The sequence below is a fragment of the Rhipicephalus sanguineus genome, chromosome 5, assembly GCF_013339695.2.
Source record: "Rhipicephalus sanguineus isolate Rsan-2018 chromosome 5, BIME_Rsan_1.4, whole genome shotgun sequence".
NCBI lineage: Eukaryota > Metazoa > Arthropoda > Arachnida > Ixodida > Ixodidae > Rhipicephalus > Rhipicephalus sanguineus.
The window spans coordinates 191,437,937-191,463,131 of record NC_051180.1 but is presented as its reverse complement, the minus strand read 5'-3'; the positions used below and the strand labels follow the sequence as shown (position 1 = coordinate 191,463,131).

General features: G+C 48.7%; 1 protein-coding gene across 1 annotated transcript in view; it reads right to left on the bottom strand.

The window, feature by feature from the left end:
* The window catches only part of LOC119394536 (talin-2), a 612,547-nt gene that overhangs the window by 398,921 nt on the left and 188,431 nt on the right, over positions 1-25,195 (bottom strand). The window contains exons 14-15 of the mRNA XM_037661859.2: positions 20,630-20,706; positions 7,478-7,572 (exon numbers count right to left, since the gene is read on the bottom strand). Of these exons, the coding sequence (XP_037517787.1) occupies positions 7,478-7,572; positions 20,630-20,706 (172 nt within the window). The remainder of the gene's footprint in view (positions 1-7,477; positions 7,573-20,629; positions 20,707-25,195) is intronic.

Below are 25,195 nucleotides of genomic sequence, written 5' to 3'. Positions count from 1 at the left end.
TGCATGCTGGCAGAGCAAACTCTTCAGAAACCGAATCCCTACGGAATACAAGCACAGCTCATTATGACATCCTAGTGTCAACACATGCAACCATATGTACAAAAAGTAACCCAATGTACAGTACTCATGGATTAAAATAGGACAATTTAGGGCTAAGTAATGCACATGTTTTCATTTCTACCGTTTTCAGTTCGGGTGATATTGGCATAATTTCGACTCAAACGCGTAGATCAGAGCCAACATTATCTTTAGAGACATGACGCAATTATCTCGAGCAATTGCGCATGCAAATCGTTACACTAAAGATTTTGATGTCACGTTTGAATCCGTGAGTACTGTACTTCAATACTGTTTGGGCTTCTAGGTTCATGATGTTTGGGTTGCATGGCACAAGGGGAACCATGACAAAAGAGCAACAAGATGACACACAAAGCACACACTCCTAACAAAGGTCTATTTTCGAAGGTATAATTTTATATTCTAAAGACGAAAAAGAGAAATCTCCAACCAGAAGGTTTATTTTAAGGAACCCGACGTTTCAAAGCCTGACCGGCTTCTTCTTCAGGGGTGAGACGGCCAGAGGCGCACGGCGCTTATATACGCTTTCTTGCCGACAGTTGCCACAAGCCTTGACAATAGAGGGGGGGCAAGGTCCCCATGGTGCGGTTGATGTTCGCCGCTGTTCGTTGTATGTGCCAAGACTCGAGAAGAAGTCGCCAGCGCCAACAGCTTTCCTGTTCCAGGATCACCGCATCGTCAGGACTAATGCGGTGGTCGAACTTTTCGCAGTGTTCTGCTACTGCACTCCTTTCGCTGTTCAGCTGACGTAGATCGTTCTTATGCTGCCGCATCCTTTCGCGGAAGTTCTTTGTTTCCCCGACATACGCGGCGGGGCAGTCTGAACACGCGATCCTACACACGACGCCCTGCGCTTTTTCCGCAGGCGTGCGGTCCTTCGGGCGGGGGAACAAATGGCCGATGGTGGTGGTTGGCTTGTGTGCTACGCCGACCCCCGCCTTTCCCAGAATGCGCGCTAATGTTTCGCTGGTTCCTGTGATGTAGGGAATCGGCACGCGGCGTCGCTGAGGCGGTGCCGCTGACTCTCTGCCTCCCCCGCCCTTATTCCTGCGCGGGGCCTCGCGGATGAACGCCTTTGTATAGCCGTTGGCGCCGAGATCACGGATTATTTTTCCTTTTTCTTGCTTCTGCCGTCGTGGAGACTAGCAGATTTTTTCGGCCCTGTTCACGAGGCTTTGTACAACGGAGAACTTGTGGCAGGCGGGGTGATTTGAGCTGAAGTGGAGGTAGCGCCCTGTGTGTGTTGGTCTCCTGAAGACGGAGAAAGAGAGGCTCTGTCGTTGTCTTCTCACCAACACATCCAGGAACGGGAGGGTTGAATGGGTCTCCATTTCCACTGTGAACTGAATGTGGGGATCCACGGAGTTCAAGCGGGCGAGCAGGTTGCTGGCCTCGCCGGTAGGACTGCGCGCCTGCGGAAAAAGCGCAGGGCGTCGTGTATAGGATCGCGTGTTCAGACTGCCCCGCCGCGTACGTCGGGAAAACAAAGAACTTCCACGAAAAAATGCGGCAGCATTCTTTCGCGATCTACGTCAGCTGAACAGCGAAAGGAGTGCAGTAGCGGAACACTGCGAAAAGTTCGACCACCGCATTAGTCCTGACGATGCGGTGATCCTGGAACAGGAAAGCTGTTGGCGCCGGCGGCTTCTCCTCGAGTCGTGGCACATACAGCGAACAGCGGCGAACATCAACCGCACCACGGGGAGCTTGCCCCCCCTCTATTGTCAAGGCTTGCGGCAACTGTCGGCAAGAAAGCGTATATAAGCGCCGTGCGCCTCGGGCCGTCTCACCCCTGAAGAAGAAGCCGGTCAGGCTTTGAAACGTCGGGTTTCTTAAAATAAACCTTCTGGTTGGAGATTTCTCTTTTTCGTCTTTAGTCTATTACCCAACCAGGCAGATTTCTGCCGAATGTTTACCTTTATTTTATATTCATGTCGAAGCATAACGTGAGGAAAAACAGGACCCAATAAAGAACACACCTTACAAGAAAGGTTAACAGGTGGCGTGCTTGTGCACTCATGACCTAATATTGAAATATATTAAGTCCCGTTTCTTTTGTAAGCTTTTCAGGCATTGGCCTTACTACAGTACATGCAGTGAGCAATGGTACACATCCACAGAACGTTGCAGAAGACTCCCAAATGAGGCTTCAAAACTTTGTTCATCTTCTGAAACCAGGCTGGAGGGTTTTCCCAGCGAAATGGAAGCCGGTTGTACTCATACATGTCAAACGGCATAATGAAAGCTGAGAACTTGTTCTTTTCTTCGTGCAGAGGCACTTGCCAGGAGCCTTTGCAAAGGTCAAGACGAGAAAAATCTTTGCAGCCTCCAGCTTCACTAATTATGTCGTCAACGTGTGGCATCGGAAAGAGGAAGGGGTCAGTTTGCTTGTTAATTTGTCTAGTCGATGCAGAGACGAAATGTTCCATTCTCCTTTGGCGCAACAGTTATCAGCAAAGCAAAAGGAGATGTCATAACTCTGGCATCAGCCACACTTCTTTTCTTGAGACATGTCCTAAGCCTTCCGCTTCACTATGGTTGTATCTCGGAGTTCAAATGGTACTTGAAACTTAGACATCGCCTCCTGGTATCCACCTATGCAAAGTAACTCGGGATACATGCGAATGACGTCTTCAGTGGCAGTGGGCTTGCAGGGGTTTTCATCAAAGGTAGTCAGCTGGCGGTGATGTAATTCACCCATCCCAATAGAGGTTCAAACATAATTCTTGCATAACTGGGTGGGACAAAAGAAGTTGATATTTTACTCTGTAAAGGACCAGTGCTTTTACAGTCGTACTCTTGACCTGTCACGCAATGAAGGCCCATTTATCACACAGTTGTTTCTTTCCATCACATCTGTACACAATGACAGGACAATCTTAGCTTATATTGAGCCCAAGAATCACGTCCTTGTTAATCACAGTGATTGACGCTCCACAGTCAACAAGAGCTTTGACGTCCTTCCCATTGACTTGTGCAGGCATGTAAACCAGATTGGCGCAGTGAGTGAGAAAAATTTTCTTGTATTTGGGACGAGGGGTCGTCGGACCTTCCTTGGATACATTTCCTTGTATTCTCCCGCCGGGCTTGCTGAAGGTGTCTAGCCATCTAGGTGCTGGAAACATTTCAGTCATCTGTCGCCGAAGGCTGTCGCTGCTGAATGAACAACAGCTTCATAATCTGCAGCTGAACATGGCGCTGCATGCATTTAGGAAGTCCTAATGTGATGAGCCACACAAGTGATGAGGCGGAGAGTGCAAAGTCTGTTGCATGCAACAGCCTCCATTTCTTGAAAAAGTAGCTTGTAACCAGACCAGAGAGGTACTTCAAGGCTACTGCACGGTTCCAACTATGAGATTTGCTTTCCGAAAATGTTTCTAGAAAGTTCTGCCTCCAACGACCCCCAAGGATGTCCTGCCTTCTGTGTTGTTCGTACTTCATATCAGGTCTTTGCAATGCCTCCCAAGTAAAACCGCATGTTCATTACATTACTACAATTGTGCTGCCAAAAATTCCAATCGTTCGCGTATTCGTACAAGTCAAGTCAGGCCCAAGTACTCATTAATGAGGATCCGTCGTAGACCTCTGGCTATTTGATTGGTGCTTTCAGAGATCGACCAAGGTCTGTCTCCATAATAGTCTCCAACAGGTGCTGATGCCGCTTGCAGTTTTCTTCTTGTAACTTGATTATATCTTGAAAAATATCATTGCTTCTTAAGGCGCTGTTTGTTTCAGTGAAGGCTGTCTCCTCTTTTGTGAGTCTGGCTTGCTGTGGTCTATCTTCCCTATGCAGCCCAGCAGCATGCACGCACGGTGGCCGCTTTAAGTTCACGGTCACTCATCATTTTTTCTTTAAGAATGGCCAATGTGTCGCCGAACAGGTTGACTTTCCACCATAGACGCAGCATGCAATGTCTGACCATCATCCACACAGCCTGCAGCGATGTTGTCGCACAAGGTCGTAGAAAAATCGGAGCTGTTCAGGCCCAGGATCCTGCAGAGGGACTGTGCCATAATTTGTAATGACACCAAGAAATCACGAATCCAATACGGTCGCCATTACTGTTTATTCCAGTTGTTCCTCCAAGAACTGTAGTCGTGCATTTTTTCCGCCTTCTTTCTCACAAAGGCACCTTTGGATTCATGCCTTGCTTGAATCAATTGAGCAACAGGAGTTCACACTGAACCTCCTTCTGGCATTGACTGGTCACCAAGAACACCATGGGACTTCCTCGAATGCCAAGGCAGATGAAGCAGCGCAGTGCTCTGCACTGTCAGCATTTTGATGTGGCGGTACCTCTGCTTTATACAAGAATGCATAGACACACTTGGCACCATAGCTCTGACAGCAGCATCTTCAAGAGGCATCTGGCATGTCTCACTGACAGCATTATACAAGCATACAGAGTACACGCCTCAAAAGGCACCCAGCCATTTTTCAAGCAGAAGGCGATCAGCCTCACACACATGAAAGAAATTTGACCGCTTAGGCCATTCAAACCTGGAACAGTGGACGATGTACGAGTCAAATAAAACGCGTAGTAGGTGCATGGATACATTCTAGGAAAGCCATAAAGCGGGCAATTGCTTCCGCAAACTTGGTAAACGCTGTGGTTTGATTAGCAAGTGTCGTGCCTCATTTCAGCTGGTTTTCCTAATGTGGTAGTTTCTTCTGTTGGTGAAGCCTTGTTAAAGAAGGTAAAAGGCAAAACTGAGCATCTTGAAAAGAAACAAATCAAAGCAGCTTCATACTAGTGGTGCCAAGCCCGAAGGAGCTGGGCAGCCTTCTTTGTTTCTCTTTGGTTTTTCTTTTTCTTTCTTTTCCACATTTTTCTCTCACTTGCTTCCTCTTCTTTTCTATTTTTATATGTGGTTTTGCCTTCGTTATGCCAAGTGACAACAGCATACGACAGTCCGGGCCCCTAGAGTGCTCCAGCTTATAGTCATACCTTACAGCCATAAAGTGGCACATAACCTTAAGAAGGTGTCTTCGACATTTGAGGTGCCGGTGGCCTTTCAACACCCTGTAAACTTTCAAGTATTTGTAAGCGTGTAGTGAAAGACTGAGCTAATAAAATAAGCTACGGTAAGAATGATGTTAAGTGCATTGCAGGGTGCTCTGTGGTTATTGTCTAATTGATTCTTTTATGCTGCGGAAAGGTATCGGCCACTTTGGCCGACGTATTAATCATTACCTATGTGGGCATGTGCTGCCCATAAAAGTAATAATAATAAAGTTGTTACTCACTGCCCATAAAAAATGGAACTGGCCTGCTCCTGCCATTTCACTGTAATCAATGCACATGCGAGCCTACCCTTACAAAAATGTGTTTAGACAGTCTATAGACTGTATAAACCCATTTTTAGACAGTCTATTGGCTGTCTAAATGCATTTTTGTAAGGGTACATTGCCTGCTACTAGGATCCTGAAATGTAGCTGTACTACTATTGCACCGGAGATGGCCGAGTGAACCCTCTATCGTGTTGTACAGCAATGAATTTGTTTTTTGGGAGATGGCCTTTGACTGCCCTTTCCGCATGTGAACCTGGGTCTAGAGAGCCGTTCTTCCAAGTAGTGTGCGCTTGTTGCTCATCTCTCATCCTTGTCTTTTTTCCGAGAAAATAGCCATGCATCAACTAGCCCAGCAACGCATTTTAGAGGACATGCCAAGCGCTGACTTCAAACCGAATTTATTACAAAAAAATGAAAGCATGGATAAAAAAAACCCCCCGCAAGTCTGGCGCCACACTTGAGGAGACGCTTCAAAGTCATTGGGGTATGACACCAGATTTTGCAAAAGATTGCAACAGATGCTCTCTAGTACCATGCCTTCGCCTTCCTTCTTTATTTGGTAGGCTTTTACGATCTCCTATGTTAACTGGCTGTCGTGCCTGAAAACAACAACCTACTTGTGTGCTTCTTTTTAAACTGCCTCTTTTTCGTATTAATACGTTATCTCGCTTTTTTAGGTGGTATATATTAGAGCTGCCTTGTGGCCCAGTACCCATCCCAGCATTTATACGGCGCCACCCCAGCACAACAACAGGCACATAAAGGCACGGCACCGAAAAATGGGACCCAGTGATGCTGAGTCTTGCATCTGCCGCATGCCTTAGTAAGGAGGCCACCAGGGGATGGGCGGCCTCAGGAGCTCAAAGATTGCACATGGCTTTAGCCTGCCTCCATTTCTACAACTAAACAATATTTTCTTATAGGAGATCATCCCCAAGTGACAGAATTGTGGAAATAAAGGCTAGTGGAAGCCCCCGTGTTGCAAGTCATATTACGCGCGACTGTACATTGCATGCAGCAGTTGGTTTTCCTCCTTCTGCCATACTCTTCACTCATTTGCACATTTTCCTCCTTGCTTCCTCAGCACGATCTTCCTCTGCCACCTTCTATATATGGCATGCTCCAGTGCACACTCCAGTCATGCCAAGACCAATGCCAATGCTCAACTAAGGGACAGCACCTCAGAGCAGCACTCTAAAAAGACTGTGCTGCAATATATCAATGCTCTTACGTTATGTGTCAAAGTGAAAGAATAATAGAAGGCACACGAATGAAACAGTACATACGATTTTTTGTACAGTTAAGAGTTGAAAAACAATTTCTAACTACTGGGCACACCACTGCAAGTACTAAACAAGAGTAAAGAAAGTGTTTCATTTACTGCAAGTGGAGAAGTAGAATAAGATGATCTCTGCCACTGGGGACCATTCCAAGGTGTTAAAGCAGCACTGCCAAAAAATTTTGAAGCCGAGATAGCTTGTGGGATGGATTGGTGTGGACATCATGTACACAAAATATCAACTACTAATATAGCCTAGAACATATTTAAAAGCAATTCTAAAGTGTGTGTCACACAACTGCACGTGAAACGACACACCTCCCGACATTGACACCAACTTGTTTTTAACGTGAACAACTAACAACCACCTTTATCGCGAGTTTGTGCTGGCTGCCATGCTCCTTGTGAGCGCTCTCTCCTGCAGACCTTTCCAAGGGAAAGAGGGGACACCTCCTTTAAGGAATTGCTGGGCAGTACAAAGGCTGACGTTCTTGCCTCCGCAGTGCATTTGTGGGGAGTCATGCATATTTAGCAGCACCCAGGGAGCCTTCGTTGAAGAGAGTTGTCGACACAATGCTCATGTGCCCACGGTTTTGGGTGCCCATGTAGCCAGCCATGTTTACATGAGAACCCTGCTGGGTCCCACGTCTCTCGACACTCTCTGAAACCGAAGCTGCGATGGGCACTACAAAAATGCCTCCAAATAATAAACTGTCGCGCACTCCAGTAAACGAGGTCTCCAGCTGTGATAAGTGGGTCACTAGCTACTTATTTCAACAGAAAAATGAAGATGTAATCTCAAGAATGAAGGGCCCCAATCTAGCAACCTTTGGTGCCAGGGCGGACCACTCCTGGGAGGGCGACCAAGCCCACGGCCGGCTGAGAGGGCTTGGCGGCAGGTGTGTGCTGCAGGATGGTGGCCCTGCACGGGACACAACATGCCACTCAGATGACATATTCAGGTCATACAGAGCATGTGGAAAAAAGATTACTTTTGTGCTTCCAGTATGCAACATGCGTTTTGGTCAACATAATACAGTAAAAGCTCGTTAATTCGACACCCGTTAATTCGGAAATTCGGACGGCTCTATTGGTCCCGGCCGAAGTGTATGTTAATGTATGGGACGAAACCTTCGTTAATTTGTCAGAATTCGGCGCCGCACCGCTTAATTCGGACAAATGCTGACAGCTGCCGCTAAACAAAAGTGTGATAAAGCAGCGCTGGCACCACTGGAGTGAAACCGAAACCCGAGAGCATCGTCATCGTCCTCAACTAGTGGGGGCGATCGCAACGTTACCGAACGTCGGCATCTTCTTTCTTCGCTCCACTGCGCCTCTGACGCCATTTTCCCTTGTGTTGTCGTAGTTGTCGTGTGCGGCAGTAGCTGACAATGGCATCGACGAGGTATCAGCCGAGTCAACCGACGATGACTGCCCGACCTTCGATGCTGTCCTTCCCACATATGGGACCCTTCAGGACTACATCGCGATTGATGATTGAGTCGCCACGACTGGTCTCCTGACCGATCAAGAAATTATTAATGATGTCACGGGTGCAGAGGAAGACCACGATTCTGACGAAGAGTCATGTGAGGAGATGCAGCCGCAGCCTCATCGCACCTTGCGGGAAGTTTCGGAGGCACTTTTGATATTGAAGGACATTTGCCTGAGCACTTCTGACAGTTTGCATGCTGTTGGCCATTTGGAAGAGTTAAGAAAAATTGTAATCTCATTAACATCAGTGTGTCATATATATAGGAGGCACATGGAAAAAGAAGAGAAAATTTCAACAATCCGGTACACTGGTGTTCCGCTCGTTACAAACAGTCAATACCTAACGACACATATCAAGAAACAGTTTTTCTTTTTCAGTCAGTGCGAGTGACGCCATGCTTACACATGCGCCACCCTTACTATCTATGTGTGCAGCTTCAATGATCAGTCTTGTCATCATGTCCGAAGAACGGCTGAGCACATGCGTGTCTTCAAAGCGTGGAACGCATGCACAATCTCGGCAATGTATGCCTAAATGACTGGAAACAGCTGAGTTAACGTTATAATAGTGCTCCTTAAGTCTTTCGTTCAAACATCTCCCAGTTTGCCCGATATACGCTCACCTGCATGACAAAGGAATGGAATAAACTACACTGCGCGTGCATTCCACAAAACGTCGTCGGTGCCGCGTGGTACAAATGGCAACTGGCCCATTTCCCTCTTTATTTACGCGTCCACATAGACCTTGCAGTCGCTCAGGGGCAGAAAACACCACCTGGACTCCTGCTCTACTACCAATCTTCTTGAGGTTATGGGAAATGCGATGCATGTAGGGTATGACCGCTACATTCTTTGGTTTCTCTGGACGCGTGATTTCACTGCTTACTGCGACCTTGTAACGTCTCTGCAACTCCTCAGCCACTGAGGTTAGCATGGTTACTGGATAACCAGCTTCCCCCAGTCTATTAGCTTGTCTAAGTAAGCTGTCTTCGACTGTGTTCACAGGATTTTTTGAGGGCGTTCACCAAACACGAAGAAATAATTGCATGTTTCACCAGTTTAGAGTGCGCAGATTTAAATAGGAGCACGGGTTTCTTGCCCCTCGGCTCATACCCCGAACAGGTACTTCGGTCAGAGAAAAGCAGTCCTAAATCTAAAAATCAAATGAAGCCCTCAACGGGAACTTCATGGGTCAATTCTAAAGGATGAAGGCACTCTGAAAACACCTTCTTTGTGTTTGAGATGAAAATCTGCCGCGTTATTGCTTAAAACAACTAAATAGTCATCAACAAACCTGAACACCATGACTACATCCTTGTTCAGACGTTGGCTGAGAAGCCTGTCACGATTAGCCAAATATAAATCACTTAAACAAGGAGCGATACAAGATCCGATGCACAGGCCGTTCTTTTGGGTTTCAATGTTGTCATCCCATGTCACAAAAGTTGAGTTCAAATAAAAGGATTGTAGCGAAGCGTTCGAACTTGGTAATGGGTCGTCCTCTCGAGCACCTTCTTGTGGGTCGCCCTCTTCGGCTCTTTTCGATGAGAACGCAGCTCGCGCTGAGAGTCGGCCCCACCTTGACTGTCGCTGTCGAGTATCGTCGCCGCTAATAAACCTCTTTATAATTTGGTGGAGAGTGCTGGGCCTTCACAACAACTTCAGCCTTCATTCGATGCCCCTGGCTCTTCAATCCCGTACCCTGCCGCCTACCATGCCTCAAGACGCCTCCCAGCAAACGCCCCCGCCCGCACCAACCTCATGTCCCGGTGTCCCTTGTATTCGCGACCCTCCAGTCTTCACTGGCGCTGATGGTACCGACGTGGAGGACTGACTCGCAATTTACGAGCGCATGAGTGTCCCCAATAAATAGGACGAGGCAGGAAAATTGACTAACCTGGTTTTTTACGTCGCGGGTGTGGCGGGCCTGTGGTACAACAACCACGCATCCGATTTTACGACGTGGTCCAACTTCAAGACCGCCATTATCAACATATTTGGCCGCCCTGCCGTTCGTAAGCTGCAGGCCGAACAGCGCTTACGTGAACGCGCTCAGCAGGCCGGTGAATCATTCACCAGTTACATTGAAGACATCCTCGATTTCTGTAAGAAAGCCGACGCCACCATGTCCGATTCTGACAAGATCAGGCACATCATGAAAGGCATCGACGACGACGCCTTCACCATGCTGCTCGCCAAGAACCCCAGCACAGTGGCAGAGGTCATAACGCTCTGTCAAAGCTATGAGGAGCTGCGCCGGCAGCAATCGATGAGCCGTCGCTCTCCATCACACGACGCCGAGCTCACTGGCTTGTCGACCATACCCGACCACTCCGCGTTGCTCGCAGAGATCAAGACCTTCGTGCGCGAGGAAATCGCGTGCCTGTTCTCTCTGCTGGACTTTGCTCACCCTCGGTACGCTCAACAGCCGTCGACCACCCTTATGCCTCCCCTCTGTCGAGCAATTGAGCAGGAAATCGCGGAGGTCATGCCCGAGTACCACCAGCACCATCCGGCTCCTGCACCTTTGAGTTATGCCCAAGTTGTTGCAAGAACGCCCCCATCAATCGCTACGGCTGCCCCACACATTTACGCCGAAGCCTCCACTCGACCTCACTCTTTCGAAGCGGATGTACTGGTAACCTATGCCGACGTCACGCACAGGCCACGACTGCAGCCCACCATGCAGTCCTATCAGTTGCCGCCCCGTCAATCCCATCCTGCACCATGGGCGGGCCCTGCCCCAGCGAACCGATGGCGCAAACCTGACAACCGCCCCATATACTTCGCATGCGGTTACGCCGGCCACGTGGCGTGCTATTGCAATCGCGTGCAGCCGCCTAGACGTGTCGCCTGCCACCCGCCAGTTGAACCGCCCATATTACGACCCACTTACGCCTCCGTCACCGACGTCTCGCCCAGCTGCATCTACCCGCCGTTCACCGTCACCACGACGCCGCTCGCTGTCACCAATGCGGCCACGTCCAGTCCCACACGACCAGGAAAACTAGTCCACGAGGCAAGGGCTGCGACGCTATTGAACTGCGAAAGCCCTTAGCGAAGCCCATCGAACGTGATAGACGTTTTTGTGGACGGTGTTTGCGCATCTGCCCTTATCGATACTGGAGCCGCCGTATCCATTATGGACGCTAAACTAAGCCACCTGCTACGAAAAGTGGCGATGCCACTTTCCAGGCTCTCCCTCCGTACAGCCAGCGCCCAAAGTATTCACCCGACGGCGGTATGCACAGCCTGTGTCATCATTCAGGACGCTCTGCACGCCGTCGAATTCATCATAATTTCTTCATGCTCTTCATGGGCCGGGAACCACGTCATCACTTGGTTCCCGGCCCACATGGGGCCTCAGGTCTCCCCCGTCGTTCCCAACGCCAACGAGCTGGCCCATGCCCGTGCGCGCCAACTCACCCACCGCGCCGGGGAAACGCTGCTCGCGGGTGCGGACGCGGGACTCCACAAGGACTCGCTCCACACGTTCAACGAGGTCACGAAGCACTATAAGCTCGGCAGGATGGCATATCCCCCGCCGCACACCAAGCTCTCCAGGCCTCAGTCTTCCACCTTTCGTATGCTGCAGACTGGGTCCTATCCCAGCCTAGTTAGGGTCAGCAGGTACACAGACTCATTCGAGCCCGATTGTCCGGATTGCGGAGATGCTTTCTGCACTTTAAAACACATGCTCTGGCGGTGTCCCACGTTACAGCAGCACGATCGTCTAACCACGGAAGAAGAGTGGCAGAAGGCACTCAAGAGCTCCGACCTCACGGTTCAGCTACGGGCCGTCCAGAGGGCCTGCGACGTGGCTGTCAGGCATGGCCTGCCCGTCCCGACGTGGGAGTTGCCCGCTGTGGCTCCTCCCCCGTAAGAGGGCTTTCCGAGCCACCCCTCAGGACCACAATAAAGTTCATTGTCTGTCTGTCTCACGACGTCATCCTGGGATGGGATTTTCTCGCCCGCCACGACGCCGTCATTCATTGTGCACCAGCCGAAATACAGCTCTCACCATTCTCAGATTTGACGCTGGCAGACAGTTCATCAGCTGCGACCAAGGTATTCGTCAAAGACAACATCACAGTTGCTGCAAATTCGTCAACGGCTGTGTCAGTCTCTTGCACCGGTCTCTGCGACGCCGTTGCACTCCTTTCTCCATGTGACCGCGTTTTCACTAGGAAAAGCTTGCTGGTGCCATTTGCGACCGTGGAAATCACTTAGGGCGACAAGGATATTTTTGTGACGAGCCCATCCCCGTGACGCGGCGGAGGGGCAAGGCCTCTCTGTCCCGACGTGGGAGCGGCCCGCTGCGCGCTAATCGCGCGTACCAAAGGACTTAAATAAAGTTGTTCATCCATCCATCCATCCATCCCTGTTCATTGTTACGTTGGTGCGAGGGGAATGTCTCGGCAGAGCGGAACCCCTCGAAGACGCACAAGTTATGGACGCAACGGGTGAAACGCACGACGCCAGCTCCCGTACGCTCAGTGCTGTTTCCACATCTGATTGGTCATGCGCTCATGTATTTCGTTCCTTGATTGCTGACAACCTTACGTCGGTCGAGCGTTCCCAGCTTCTATGCCTGTTGGAAGAATTTCGTTCTTCGTTCGATGTCGCGCAAACTTCTCTCGGCCGCACGTCTACTGTCACCCATTGCATCGACACTGGCGCCCAACCACCACTGCGGTAACTTCCATATTGCGTATCTCCAGCACAGCGTCGCGTAATTAACGAGCAAGTCAACGACATGCTTCGCCGCGATGTTATTCGACCCTCAAACAGTCCGTGGGCGTCTCCTGTCGTTCTTGTTGCGAAGAAGGACGGCTCTGTGCGGTTCTGTGTGGACTACCGACGACTGAATAACATCACCCGTAAGGACGTTTATCCCCAACCTCGAATAGACGACGCCATTGACAGCCTGAAAAGGGCAGAATTCTTTTCATTGCTCGATTTTCACTCAGGGTATTGGCAAGTCCCCATGGCTGATGACGCTCGACTGAAGACAGCCTTTGTCACACCAGATGGCTTGTACAAATTCAACGTCATGCCGTTTGGGCTGTGTAATGCGCCCGTGACCTTTGAGCGCATGATGGATACCGTTCTGCGCACCTTGAAATGGCACACGTGCCAGTGTTATCTTGACAACGTGGTCGTTTTCGCCCCGGACTTCTTCACGCATCTTCAACGCCTACGGCATGTGTTGACGCGTTTGAGCGACGCCGGGCTACAACTGAATCTCAAGAAGTGCCGATTTGCAGCATGGCAGCTGACAATACTGGGCTACGTCGTGTCCAAGGATGGAATTCTCCCCGATCCAGCCAAGCTTCGGGCCGTGTAAGAGTTCCCCAAACCTACGTCGGTCAAAGAACTCCACAGTTTCGTAGGACTATGCTCCTACTTTCGGCGCTTCATCCGCAACTTCGCGACTATCATATCGCCACTGAAGAAGCTCCTTGGCATCAACGGGCCCCTCAATTTGTGGTCGTCAGAGTGTGATGACGCTTTCACAAAGCTCCGTAGCTTGTTGACGTCTCCTCCAATACTACGCCACTATGACCCTACGGCCCCTACAGAGGTACACACGGACGCCAGCGGTGTTGGCCTCGGCGCTGTCCTTGTGCAGCGCAAACCTGGGTTCCCGGAACACGTCGTGGCATATGCAAGTCGTACGCTTACTAAAGCTGAGACCAACTATACCATTACGGAGAAAGAATGCCTGGCAATCATCTGGGCCCTTACGAAGTTCCGACCTTATTTGTATGGTCGCCCATTTGATGTCGTCACCGACCATCATGCACTGTGCTGGTTGTCGTCCTTGAAGGATCCCTCAGGCCATCTCGCCCGGTGGGCACTTCGCGTGCAAGACTACGACATCCGCGTGCTGTACCACAATGGACGCCAGCATGCTGACGCCGACGCCCTGTCCCACTCTCCCTTGCCTGACGACAATGCCCACAGCTCAGTGTCTCACTTGGCCATTTCTTCCATCGATATCCACACCATCGCTACCGAACAGAGCAAGGATCAATGGATTGCCTCAGTGATAGACTTGCTGACTGATCCATCGGCCACACCATCCTCTCGCACATTTCGTCGTCAAGCCCACCATTTCGCCGTTCGCGACGACCTCCTCCACCGACACAATTACGACAGCGACGGTCGCCAGTGGCTACTAGTAATACCCCGCAGTCTGCGTTCTCACATATGCAAGTCATTCCACTCTGATCCGCAGTGTGCGCACTCTGGGGTATCTAAAACCTACCACTGCATTCGCCAACGGTACTTTTGGCGAGGAATGTACCGCTACGTGCAGAAGTTCGTTCGCTCTTGCATTGATTGTCAGCGCCGCAAAACTTCAATGCACCTGTCGCCGGCAGGTCTGAAACCTCTACCTTGCCCTGACCGACCGTTTAAGCGCGTTGGCGTCGATTTGTACGGGCCACTTCCTCTGACGTCCGCTGGTAGCCGCTGGGCCGTCGTCGCTGTAGACTACCTCACGCGATACGCTGAAACTGCCACCCTCCCTGCGGCTACAGCGCGCGATGTGGCCTCCTTGCTCCACCGATTCATGCTGCGTCACGGTCCACCCCAGGAGCTCCTCAGTGATCGAGGCCGTGTCTTCTTGTCGGAAGTCATCACGCCATTCTCAAAGAGTGCAACGTTGTTCACCGCAAAACTACTGCTTACCACCCGCAGACGAATGGCCTCTCCGAATGCTTTAACCGCACGCTCGGTGACATGCTCTCGATGTACGTCGCTGCCGACCACACAAATTGGGATGCCATTCTGCCCTTCGTCACGTAAGCCTACAATACCGCCCCTCAGAGCACTACTGGTTTCTCACCCTTTTTCTTATCGTACGGCAGGCACCCGTCGCACACAATCAACACAATCCTTCCCTACAAGCCGGATTGCCCTGAATGTGCGCCTATTTCTGCCACAGCCAGACTTGCTTAGGAGTGTCGTGAGCTCTCCAAGACCTTCACTACGCATAACCAAGAGCGGCAGAAGAGCATTCGCGGTGACACCACCACTTCTGCGTCCACGTTCCTCGCTGGAGCGCTCGTTTGGCTCTATGTCCCTACCACTGCAACTGGCCTCTCTTCTAAACTGCTGCCCAAATACGAAGGCCCCTACCGTGTCGTCGAACGCACATCCCCGGTCAACTACCTGATTGAACCCATAGAACCATCTTCGGACATGTGCCGTCGAGAGCGCGACATTGTCAACGTGGAGCACCTGAAGCCCTACCACGACCCCCTCATAGTGACAAGTTGCTAGGTCGCCAGGCGGCTCCCTTTTCGTAGCCAGGGTAATTGTAGCGAAGCGTTCGAACTTGGTAATGGGTCGTCCTCTCAAGCACCTTCTAGTGGGTTGCCCTCTTCGGCTCTTTTCGAAGAGAACGCAGCTCGCGCTGAGAGTCGGCCCCGCCTTGACTGTCGCTGTCGAGTATCGTCGCCGCTAATAAACCTCTTTATAGGATAGAAGTTCTAAAAATCAACTACAGGAGAGGCCTGATTCGTTCTGAAAACGAACCGCTCCAAGTTCATCAATGCTAGAACTGACGCAGCCTATCAGGTCGTTATGGGGTATTGAATAGTATAAATCCTTTATGTCTATCGAGAAGGCACTAAGCCTGTCCTCACGTCTGTTACTAAAAAATTCAACAACCTGCTCGGAGTTTTCAACGACGAAAGGATCATCACACGGTAAAATGCTTAAAAAAGCCTGCAAAAATTGCAAGACACATTTCTGCCATGTACCGTTCTCCGAGACTATAACACGGAATGGACATTCAGGTTTGTGAGTCTTTGCTGAAAAAAACATCTTTAAGCAGCCCTTCGCGCTTTTCTCTATCATCCCGGCCAGCTTGTCGAGGTTAAAACTTTTGCAGTTTTTATGCGTTGCTCTGAACTTTTTTGAGCGAAACATCTGTGCAGGCCCGGAAGGCCGAAGAAACAGCCACGGTTGCCTTTGCATTGTACATGTCCTTGCGCAAAACTGCGAACCCGCCTTCCTTATCAGCGGGAAGTAATGCCAAATCATGCACCCTGAAATAATCAACAATTTTGCCTAGAGCAAATTGGGAGATGCTTGAACGAAAGACTTAAGGAGCACTATTATAACGTTAACTCAGCTGTTTCCGGTCATTTAGGCATACATTGCCGAGATTGTGCATGCGTTCCACGCTTTGAAGATACGCATGTGCTCAGCCGTTCTTCGGACATGATGACAAGACTGATCATTGAAGCGGCACACATAGATTGTAAGGGTGGCGCATGTGTAAGCATGGCGTCACTCGCACTGACCGAAAAAGAAAAACTGTTTCTCGATATGTGTCACTAGGTATTGACCGTTTGTAATGAGCGGAACACCAATGTACCGGATTGTTGAAATTTTCTCTTCTTTTTTCGTGTGCCTTGTAATCTCAGCTGGAATCTGCGCGAAAACGCAGACGACGATTACAAAATACTTCAGCAAATAAAGGTATGCTTCTCCAACTTGAGTTTAATGTTGTTTTTCCTGTTCATTCGTTAATTCGGCATTCGGTTAATTCGGACAATTTTTCCGGTCCCGTGAAATCCGAATTAACGAGCTTTTACTGTAATTGTGTCACAGTTTGTGAAAAAAGACTGCAGGAGATTTATTGTTACACTGCATTACATTACATAATGTCACGAAGGCAGCAGTCGGCGTGTTCAAGACGAAACTCTTTATTTGGGCAAACCTGTGCTTGGAAAATTAAAGGAGCAAAGTACAAGCAATTCAAGCTGTACACTGATAGCGGCGAACAGAGCGTCGGCCGTCAATAAACCAATCTGTGGCTAGGCGTGCCAGCATTTATACATGTGGCATCGAACATTCGAGTCTTATCGCTGGTGGCTGCGCTAGTTCCAGGACGAACTCAACTGTTCGCGTTTGCGTGCTCAAGCCTATCGGAAGATTCTGAAATAATCTGGAAGCTTCCCAGACATCTGGGCACAGTTTGTGAAAGGCAGTGGCTATATGTGTGTAACGGATCGGTTACATGGAAATACAAAGAGGAGTGCACGTGGCAATATACAGTAAACCCCCCTTAACTCCACCTCGGATAGCTCGAATATTAAGTTGAAATGCTTTCACGCCATGGTGGTAGCTCCGCATGTTTCTCATGCCATACCTTGAAACATTTTTGTACCACAATTTGGACGTCTAAACAGAGAGAACACAAGGAAAAAGGCACTGCCCAAAGGTTTGCATTACAGGTGTGCCAATGTTGAAATTTTCAAATACAATTCGAATACGAACAAGGCAAAAAAGTTGTCTTCGAATATCAAATCAAATATAAAATATGCCATCACCACCCTACCTTGTGTCCCCTGCACGACCAAGGCCTCTCCCAATGACACACCCTGTCCTGCAGGAGCGTGCTCCCTTTTACGCTTGCACATTTCTTCATTACATTTCTTCATTTCTAAGCCTTTCCTATCCTCGGCCGCATGTGAATCGTTAAAAGGTGACCCATTTGAAAACCCATCAATGAAACTTCATGACATCAGGCTGCAGCACATTGAGGATGCCTTTGGTAATGCACTCGATACAAATAATCATGCAGAAAAAGCAACTGCTTGACATGTTCGCCAGGTGAGCACTCTTTACGCATCGCAATAATGCGTCTCAAAGTGAACAGACCCTTTCTCTTATGCAGTGTGATGCTTTCTTTTTCTAAGAATGTAAACACTGTTTAGGTAACATTCTTGACGGTTATTTTATTGCAACTTTTTATGGAACACAAAAGTACTACATATGCTGTATAAGAGACATGCAAAATAAAGTTTGGTGAAAAAAAAACCGCCCCTGTCGCCTGGGTGTGCTGGACAGGCTGAAACAAAGTACAAAGGTCATGCGAGCATCATGCATATTTCTCAGTGACTGCAGCAAAACATAGCCAATTGCCAGGAATGCAACATAAATATGCACAGAACGGTAGTATGCAATAACCGCAAGGTACAACGTAACCTAACAATAGTATCGTCAACGTTTTACTTTAAAGGGAAGCTGAAGTGGTTTTAGAATTCGGTAAAACTTTGCTGTTAACAAGGACCAACATTACTGTTGACGACTGCATAATTTTTTTCCGCTGTTATGGCAGCAGGAGCTATAAAATACATGAAAGAAAAGTCTGTCTTTTCCACCCACGCGAATGCGCCGAAAGTGTGGGCGTGGAAACGAACTAACCGGAACTACGTCATCATCGGGGAGCTGTGCAGCACTGTCGTATCTTCAATCGTGGCCTCTGTGACTAGTTCTGGCTGCACGTTGTTGTGTCGTGCGGCCACTGGTGACATGCGAAAACACCAGTGCAGTAAGGGTATCTGTTCCTGCCACTGGGTGGAGCTGGGCCTCCCCCATGCCTCTTTGCTGCCACCAACCCGGCGTGGCCATGCCGGTCATGTGACCCGTGCCTCGCTGACCAACACCCCTCCTTACCCCTCCATAAAACCACCTGCAGTCTCCCGTCAGTCTCGCCGAAGCTCGGTCTACGAGTCGTCACTCTACGCGCCCTCCCGTCGCTCGGCTTCTCCACTGGCCTGCCGCAGGGTTACGACGCGCTCCTGCCTATACAACACATCGCGTCGATACAACACATGTGTTGGTTGAACTAACTGCGAAGGCCATGCTTTAACAGTGCCAATGACACGGCACACCAAAGCTGACGTCACCGTGATCGGTCAGAATCTCAAGAAGCCCTGTGGCTGCAGCCGTTGTTTTTTCCCAAGAAATGCTATTTGCATTCACTTCTGTGAACTCTTACATTGGTTTTCGAATTCAGCAGGGATCAAACTACGATTACACACTCCAAAGTCATTTTTTTTTTTAAAGTGCTTCAGCTTCCCTTTAAGAAAAAAGTTACGAGGTCCCTCATGCATTCATCTAAGACGACTTGCAGGCAAAAGCCATCTTTTTCTTCTTACGTCCATATAATGGTCCTGCCCCACCACCCACCGAAAGCTTTCCGCCCCTAACGTGGTTTTCCATTGCCTCCAGAATCTGAGCGTTGCAAGCTTTCTGGACCTCACTAGCTTTGCAGTGCCTACCAGATCGGCCCACTTTTGACTAAGCGATGATGTCATGCGATGGCGTCACCATGCGACGTCACGTGATGTGCCATCATGGTGACGTCATGATGACATCATATGGAGACGTCATCACGTGATGATGATCTTTTGCATCCGTCGTGTTAGCGCCGACGTTGCTGGACGCCGATGCACCCGATGTGGAACGCCTGTCAATTTTCGCGTTTCATGACGCATTTAAGCCTCTTGCCCCACTAAAAATGTGTAAAACTTCTAAGTCGTCATTTGTTCAAATATGCCAATTTATTTGAGTACTCACCTGTTTTAATATTAATAATTTCTGGCGTTTCACATGTCAAAAGCCACTATATTGCCATGCACACTTCTTGTTTTATTTTGATGTATTCGGGTTTCACTCACAAAAACGCTGGGCACAGACAGCGCCACAATGTTCGGGAAGCTTCGCGATTGTTTGAGATTGTTCTGTTAAGATTTTGTGCAGGACGCCAATAGTCAAGTTTATTCGAGAGCACCAGCTATAACGCTGCAAGGTTCAATGACTTCCACCGATGATCTGATTACCCACGGCCGACACTCTGCTATCCGTGTACAGCGTGTATAGCTTGTACTTTCAATTTTCATTACCTGGACGCCCGAATAAAGAGTTTCATCTTGAACCCACCGACTGCTGCCTTCTTCAACATCACAACCACGTGACAATATAATTATGAGGCCTACCACAGTGGATGGTCCACCACTTGGGGTTCTTTAACCTGACCTTAAACCTTTTGCCTCCATCAGAATGCGACCACCGTGGCCGGGATCGAACCCGCAACTTTCGTGTCGGCAGCCAAGCACCATAACCTCTGTACCACCGCAGCATCTAATTATATTCACCTGTTAAACCGCATATTCTACCGTGGCTCGATATTCAGGAAAACCCGCATTTTTCTCATTGAATGTGCTACAAATAAAGAAAGTATTTAATTTGTACTAAAAATGTCAAATATCTGGACACCCCTAGTTCCTATACACTGCATGCATTTGCTATATCATTAAAATGTAAAAACGGAATTCCATGACCATGATAATTTCCAATTAATGGCGTCAACAACCACTGGCCCTTGCAGCAGTGGCCCTAGCAATGCAGCATGCCTCCACACCATGGCGACTCAAGTCATGTCAGAGAGGGCCGCAGGGGTGCAACTTTCCCATGCACGTGAGATTTTTGGGGTCACCTTTTGTGAAACTGAATATTGCTACACTGTTTGACAAAGACTTAGCGCCATCTGTTTACCGGCAGCAAGTGTCACATTTCCCTTTTGTTGAAACACCTGAAAAACGTTTTTTTGGTTTTCACAGCTTCGAGTTAATGAGGTAAATGCAGCCATGCACAGCAGTCCCATTTGCAAAACTCACTTGGCTGGTGAAACACTGTCCTCCACCATGGTGGAGCCCTCATCTCCGTCAATGCCCAGGTGGTCCTTGGCCTTTTTCTGCAGACACCACAACATCAGCCGTTTCAAAGCATCACTCTCTTTTTTAGCACTGAAACTGCTGCCTTCATAGCACAACAAATAATTACGTTACTTTATGCAGTTCAACAATGCATACAGCAGTGTTTCAATGTGTGACTGTGCTGCAGGAGCGAGAGAAGGCCCCTTCACCGATGCAGAGAACTAAAACAGTGTGGCCAGCCCCATCACACTTGCTGCTGGCAAGTTTTGTAGCATTAAAAGCGCTCATGAAACACTACAGCTGTCTGACACAACATGTATCTTCTTGCATTAGAGTATTCGCTGACGACTGCATTATTTATCATGCAATCAAGAACACTGAATATCCCCTATCACTCCAAAACGACAGGCAGGTTATTAATGGTTGGTGCATTGCATGGCTCATGACACTAAACGTATCAAAATGCAAAGTAATGTCGCTCACTGGTAAACCTAGCACGTCCAAATTTTCTTGTCCATTCTATCAACTACCGTAAAACTTCGGTGATTCGAATCTCATGGGACCACCAAAAATATTTGTATCATCCGAAATTCGTATCACCTGAAAGCAGGGAAAATTAGCATGCGACAAAAGAAAGCTGGCGTACATTTTCGTTTATTGTTTTTCAGGGCCGCAGCAACGTCAGGATGAACCCTGAACGATTGTCAGTTAAGTTTTTACATGTCGACAATCATACCAGCACTCGTAAATATATGGCCCATACGCGCGTATTTAATTAATGAACCAGGTGCGTTGTGACCCGCGACAGCAGTAGCCCCTCCAAATTTTTGTATGCTTTTTTGCATGACACCGGAATACTGCGGCGAAAGTAACGAAAGAAACGCTTTGACGCGATGGATCAAGGCCACAAAATTACAGAACCACGGTCCTGTGTTATGATTTTATCGCGGAGGTGTTGGGGATGTTTTTTGTGGAGATTTATGGCCGTGCCAGCACAAGTGTGACCTCAGCGGTCGCGCATGTTAATGTTGTGAGGCCTGACTCCTTCGCCAAGACCATCCTTGACTTCTTTCGGTCCTCGTCCACCTTTCATAGGATGTCTGATGCACGAGGCAGGCACGTGTAAACACAGTAGAACGACAGCAGCCCGCGTCGACTCGTTAGAAAAAAAAAGCATGGCGCTAATGTCCTCTGTAATCAAAACGCGAAGGCACACGGAGGAACATAAGAGCCTCAAAGATACGCGCACTCAATCTCGGAGGCCGTGATGCATCTCTGAAGGTTTATTCTGACCGTAAGAAAAGTGTTTTTCTTACACCGTGATTCTGACAATTTGGCGGTGCGGCGCGCATGCCCATGGTTGCGTTCCCGCGCTCGCCCTTGCTAAAGACCCTAGATTTTTCCCTGTTCTTTCTTAAGTACCGACAACCATTGAAGCGCCGCCGACGAATCTCATTGGCTAACCCTCATTTTCGGTAGCCATGTTCTTCCTAACTCTTTTCCAGCACCTAGTGAAACGCGTCCCCCGCTCACTAATGATAGGGGGTTGGCGGGAGGAGAAAGGCGCGTCGCGTTAGCGTATTGTCCGCTGAAAGATGCGTGGCTAATGTACTTAGACGCACGTGGCTTTGCAAATCTTCCAAGTTAGGATGAAAATGGCGGCAGAGGCCAGCTGCGCGTGAGAGAGGGCTGGGAGAGGAGGCACTTGTCGGTACTTAGCTAAAAGGAAAAATCTAGGGACTTTAGCCCGTGCTTGGCGTGTCTTCCGCGACAGCGCGAAAGCACCTCTTCGTACCTGGGTGGTAGCGTACGTTCGTATCCAACGTCGCTGGGTGAAAATCGGTTCGCAACAACCGTACTCTATTACACTGCAGGGCAATGGGCCTTGGCCCGGACCAACGAAAAATTTGTATCACCCTGAAATTCATATGAGCTGTGATCGCATCACCGAGGTTTCACTGTACAACCCAATATCGGTACTTGGGTGTAATACTGACACCAAATATAATAGCATCTGTCCCAAAACTGCAATATGATTATGAGGGACGCCGTAGTGGAGGGCTCTGGAAATTTTGACCACCTGGGGTTCTTTAACGTTCACCTAAATCTAAGTACACAGGCTGCAAAGATTTTCACCTCCATCGAAAATGCAGCTGCCGCGGGACATCAAATCTATCCTGGTCCAACAACATTAGGGCAATCTCTGTCATCACTTCCAAATCACTAGGATTCTTGAGACGTAACTTGAAAGCTGCACCTTCAACCATTCGTAAATTATGTTATGCAACACTGGTTTGCCCTCAACTAGAATATGCCTGTTCAGTTTTGTCTTCTCATCAAAAATACTTAATTGATTCAATGGAAAGAATCCAGAATATAGCAAGCCACTATATTCTGTATCTTTAGAACTGTATTGCAAACAAATTTTTATGATTTGAGTTATGATTATTATAATTATGTATGCAAGGAAGGTGCCTTCCTTGCCATTCCTTTTCTTGTGCGCAAGCAACACGCCATTTTGTTTACACTTCAATTACTTTCATGCATTTTGGACACTACTGTTTTCTTTTTAATTTATTGTTTTGCAATTGCTTTTTTGTATTGTTTTACAATTTGGTATGCTTATATATGTATTTTTGTATAATGCCCCCCTTCTTACTCCATGGTCCCCATAGGGCCTGTGAGATATTCTAAAATAAAAAATAAATAAATAACTAAAAGATGGCTCTCGCCCAACATCACTTTGCACAAATGCTGTTCTAACCTGCGATCACGAAACATATCATCTAGCAGTGATCATAAACATGCTCCCAGTGTTACTACATTTACCATATTTACACTATTGTAGGTGGACCCGAGCACTGTCAGGTCTAAGGACAAAGACGCTTCCGCTAGCAATGGAGCTAACGCTTTGTTTCTACCACCCAGACCAAACGAAGCCGTGTCTATGGAAAATGACGCTTCTACCAGCAATGCAGCTGACGCTTGGCCTGAACTCCCAAAGCTGCATGCACCTGATGAGCGACATCAGACTTGGAGAGTAAGGGACACTTCATCGGTACCTCATGAACTGACGGACGAAGACAAGTTGTCGGCATGGTCAACACCCTAGTGAATGCCATTCGTGTGCTGCTGAGCAAGATGCAGACACCGATAGCTCGTAGCGTGTTGCAAATGCTGGACACAATCGCTCCAGTTCTTGCAAGCCTTCAGAAGTCTGTGGCTTGAGAACACTAGCAGCACCACCCTGGCTTCACCGTCGAAAAGATTTTGGTTGCATGGGACCGCGCATACAAGTTGCATAAAGCAACGAATGCACTGTTCTAGTTTAAGCCATGGGACACAACATACGCTGCCTGTGATGTCGAGCGCAGAATTGTCGTTACGTCGACGGCACTTTTCTCTCCTCCTCTCTCTAACATTTGTTCCCCAAGTGCAGGGTGGCCTACCGGGCTAAGCCCTGGTTAACCTCCCTGCCTCATCCCTATTCTCTCTCTCTTTATATAAATTTGAAATCCAAAGTTGGGGGGTGGACTTACTATCGAAACCAAAACTATAGCCGGGTACAACTTTAGAAGACAGGAGAGGCCCCGCCCAGATGACCAAAGCGCAGCAGCCAATTGCCTACGCGACTAAAGTAATAGTCCCGCTCAAAAAATTGTGACTGCTCTGTCGGCGGGGTCACCGGCCGTCCGGCTCATGACGTCACCTCAAGTGCGCGCCTATTGGTGGAGGCTCGTGTGCATCCGCCTTTGAGGGGGAAATGCGCCGCTGCCTTCTAAAGTTGTACCCGACTATAGTACCGCCAGTTAGGGTGGGAGAAACGAAAAATCAGGAAAGACATTACGTTTTTGTGTTCCGGCTCTACCTTTCAATATATGCCGCATTTTCTCGTCTGTAACCCACACCCTCAGCAACAATTCACGGAAAATATTCCAAGAATGATCTCCGTATATTGCCTGGAAGCTAGGTTCCCTGCATAGGCGTAGAACACTGCCATGAAGCCACCTCTGCACACTGGAATGGGCATTTTTTGTATTGAGTATACAAAACACATTTCAGGGCTCGTTGGTGATACATTCTCACTTAAAATATTCCAGCGCTACCTTTTATGAGGAGAGAATAGAGAAGTGTGTGGAAGGACTACGGAGTCAGCGCCCGTCCTGTTGTGCACTTCTCTGTTCACGCGGGATAAAGGCGGAGCCTGGTGACGTCAGGTGGTGGGCAGCATTCCGCCACGAAAGTCCCCCACTCACACAAACAAGGCAGACAGACCAGTGTCACCAGACTACTCTGGTTGCTTGTACCACCACGAGTTGCTGACAACAAAAGTACTAACGCACTTCAAGAGTGGAGGCCTGGGAGGAACGGCCAAGCGTGGATCAGGCTTTTGAGACATGCCTTTCGCAGTGTGCACATAAATGTCTCATTGACACCTTTCAAGTAGGAAATGCCCATACTGCTGTGCCATTTGGTTGAGACACCAGCAGTATTTCGCAAAGGAACCTCGTAGACCACGGGTAAAGA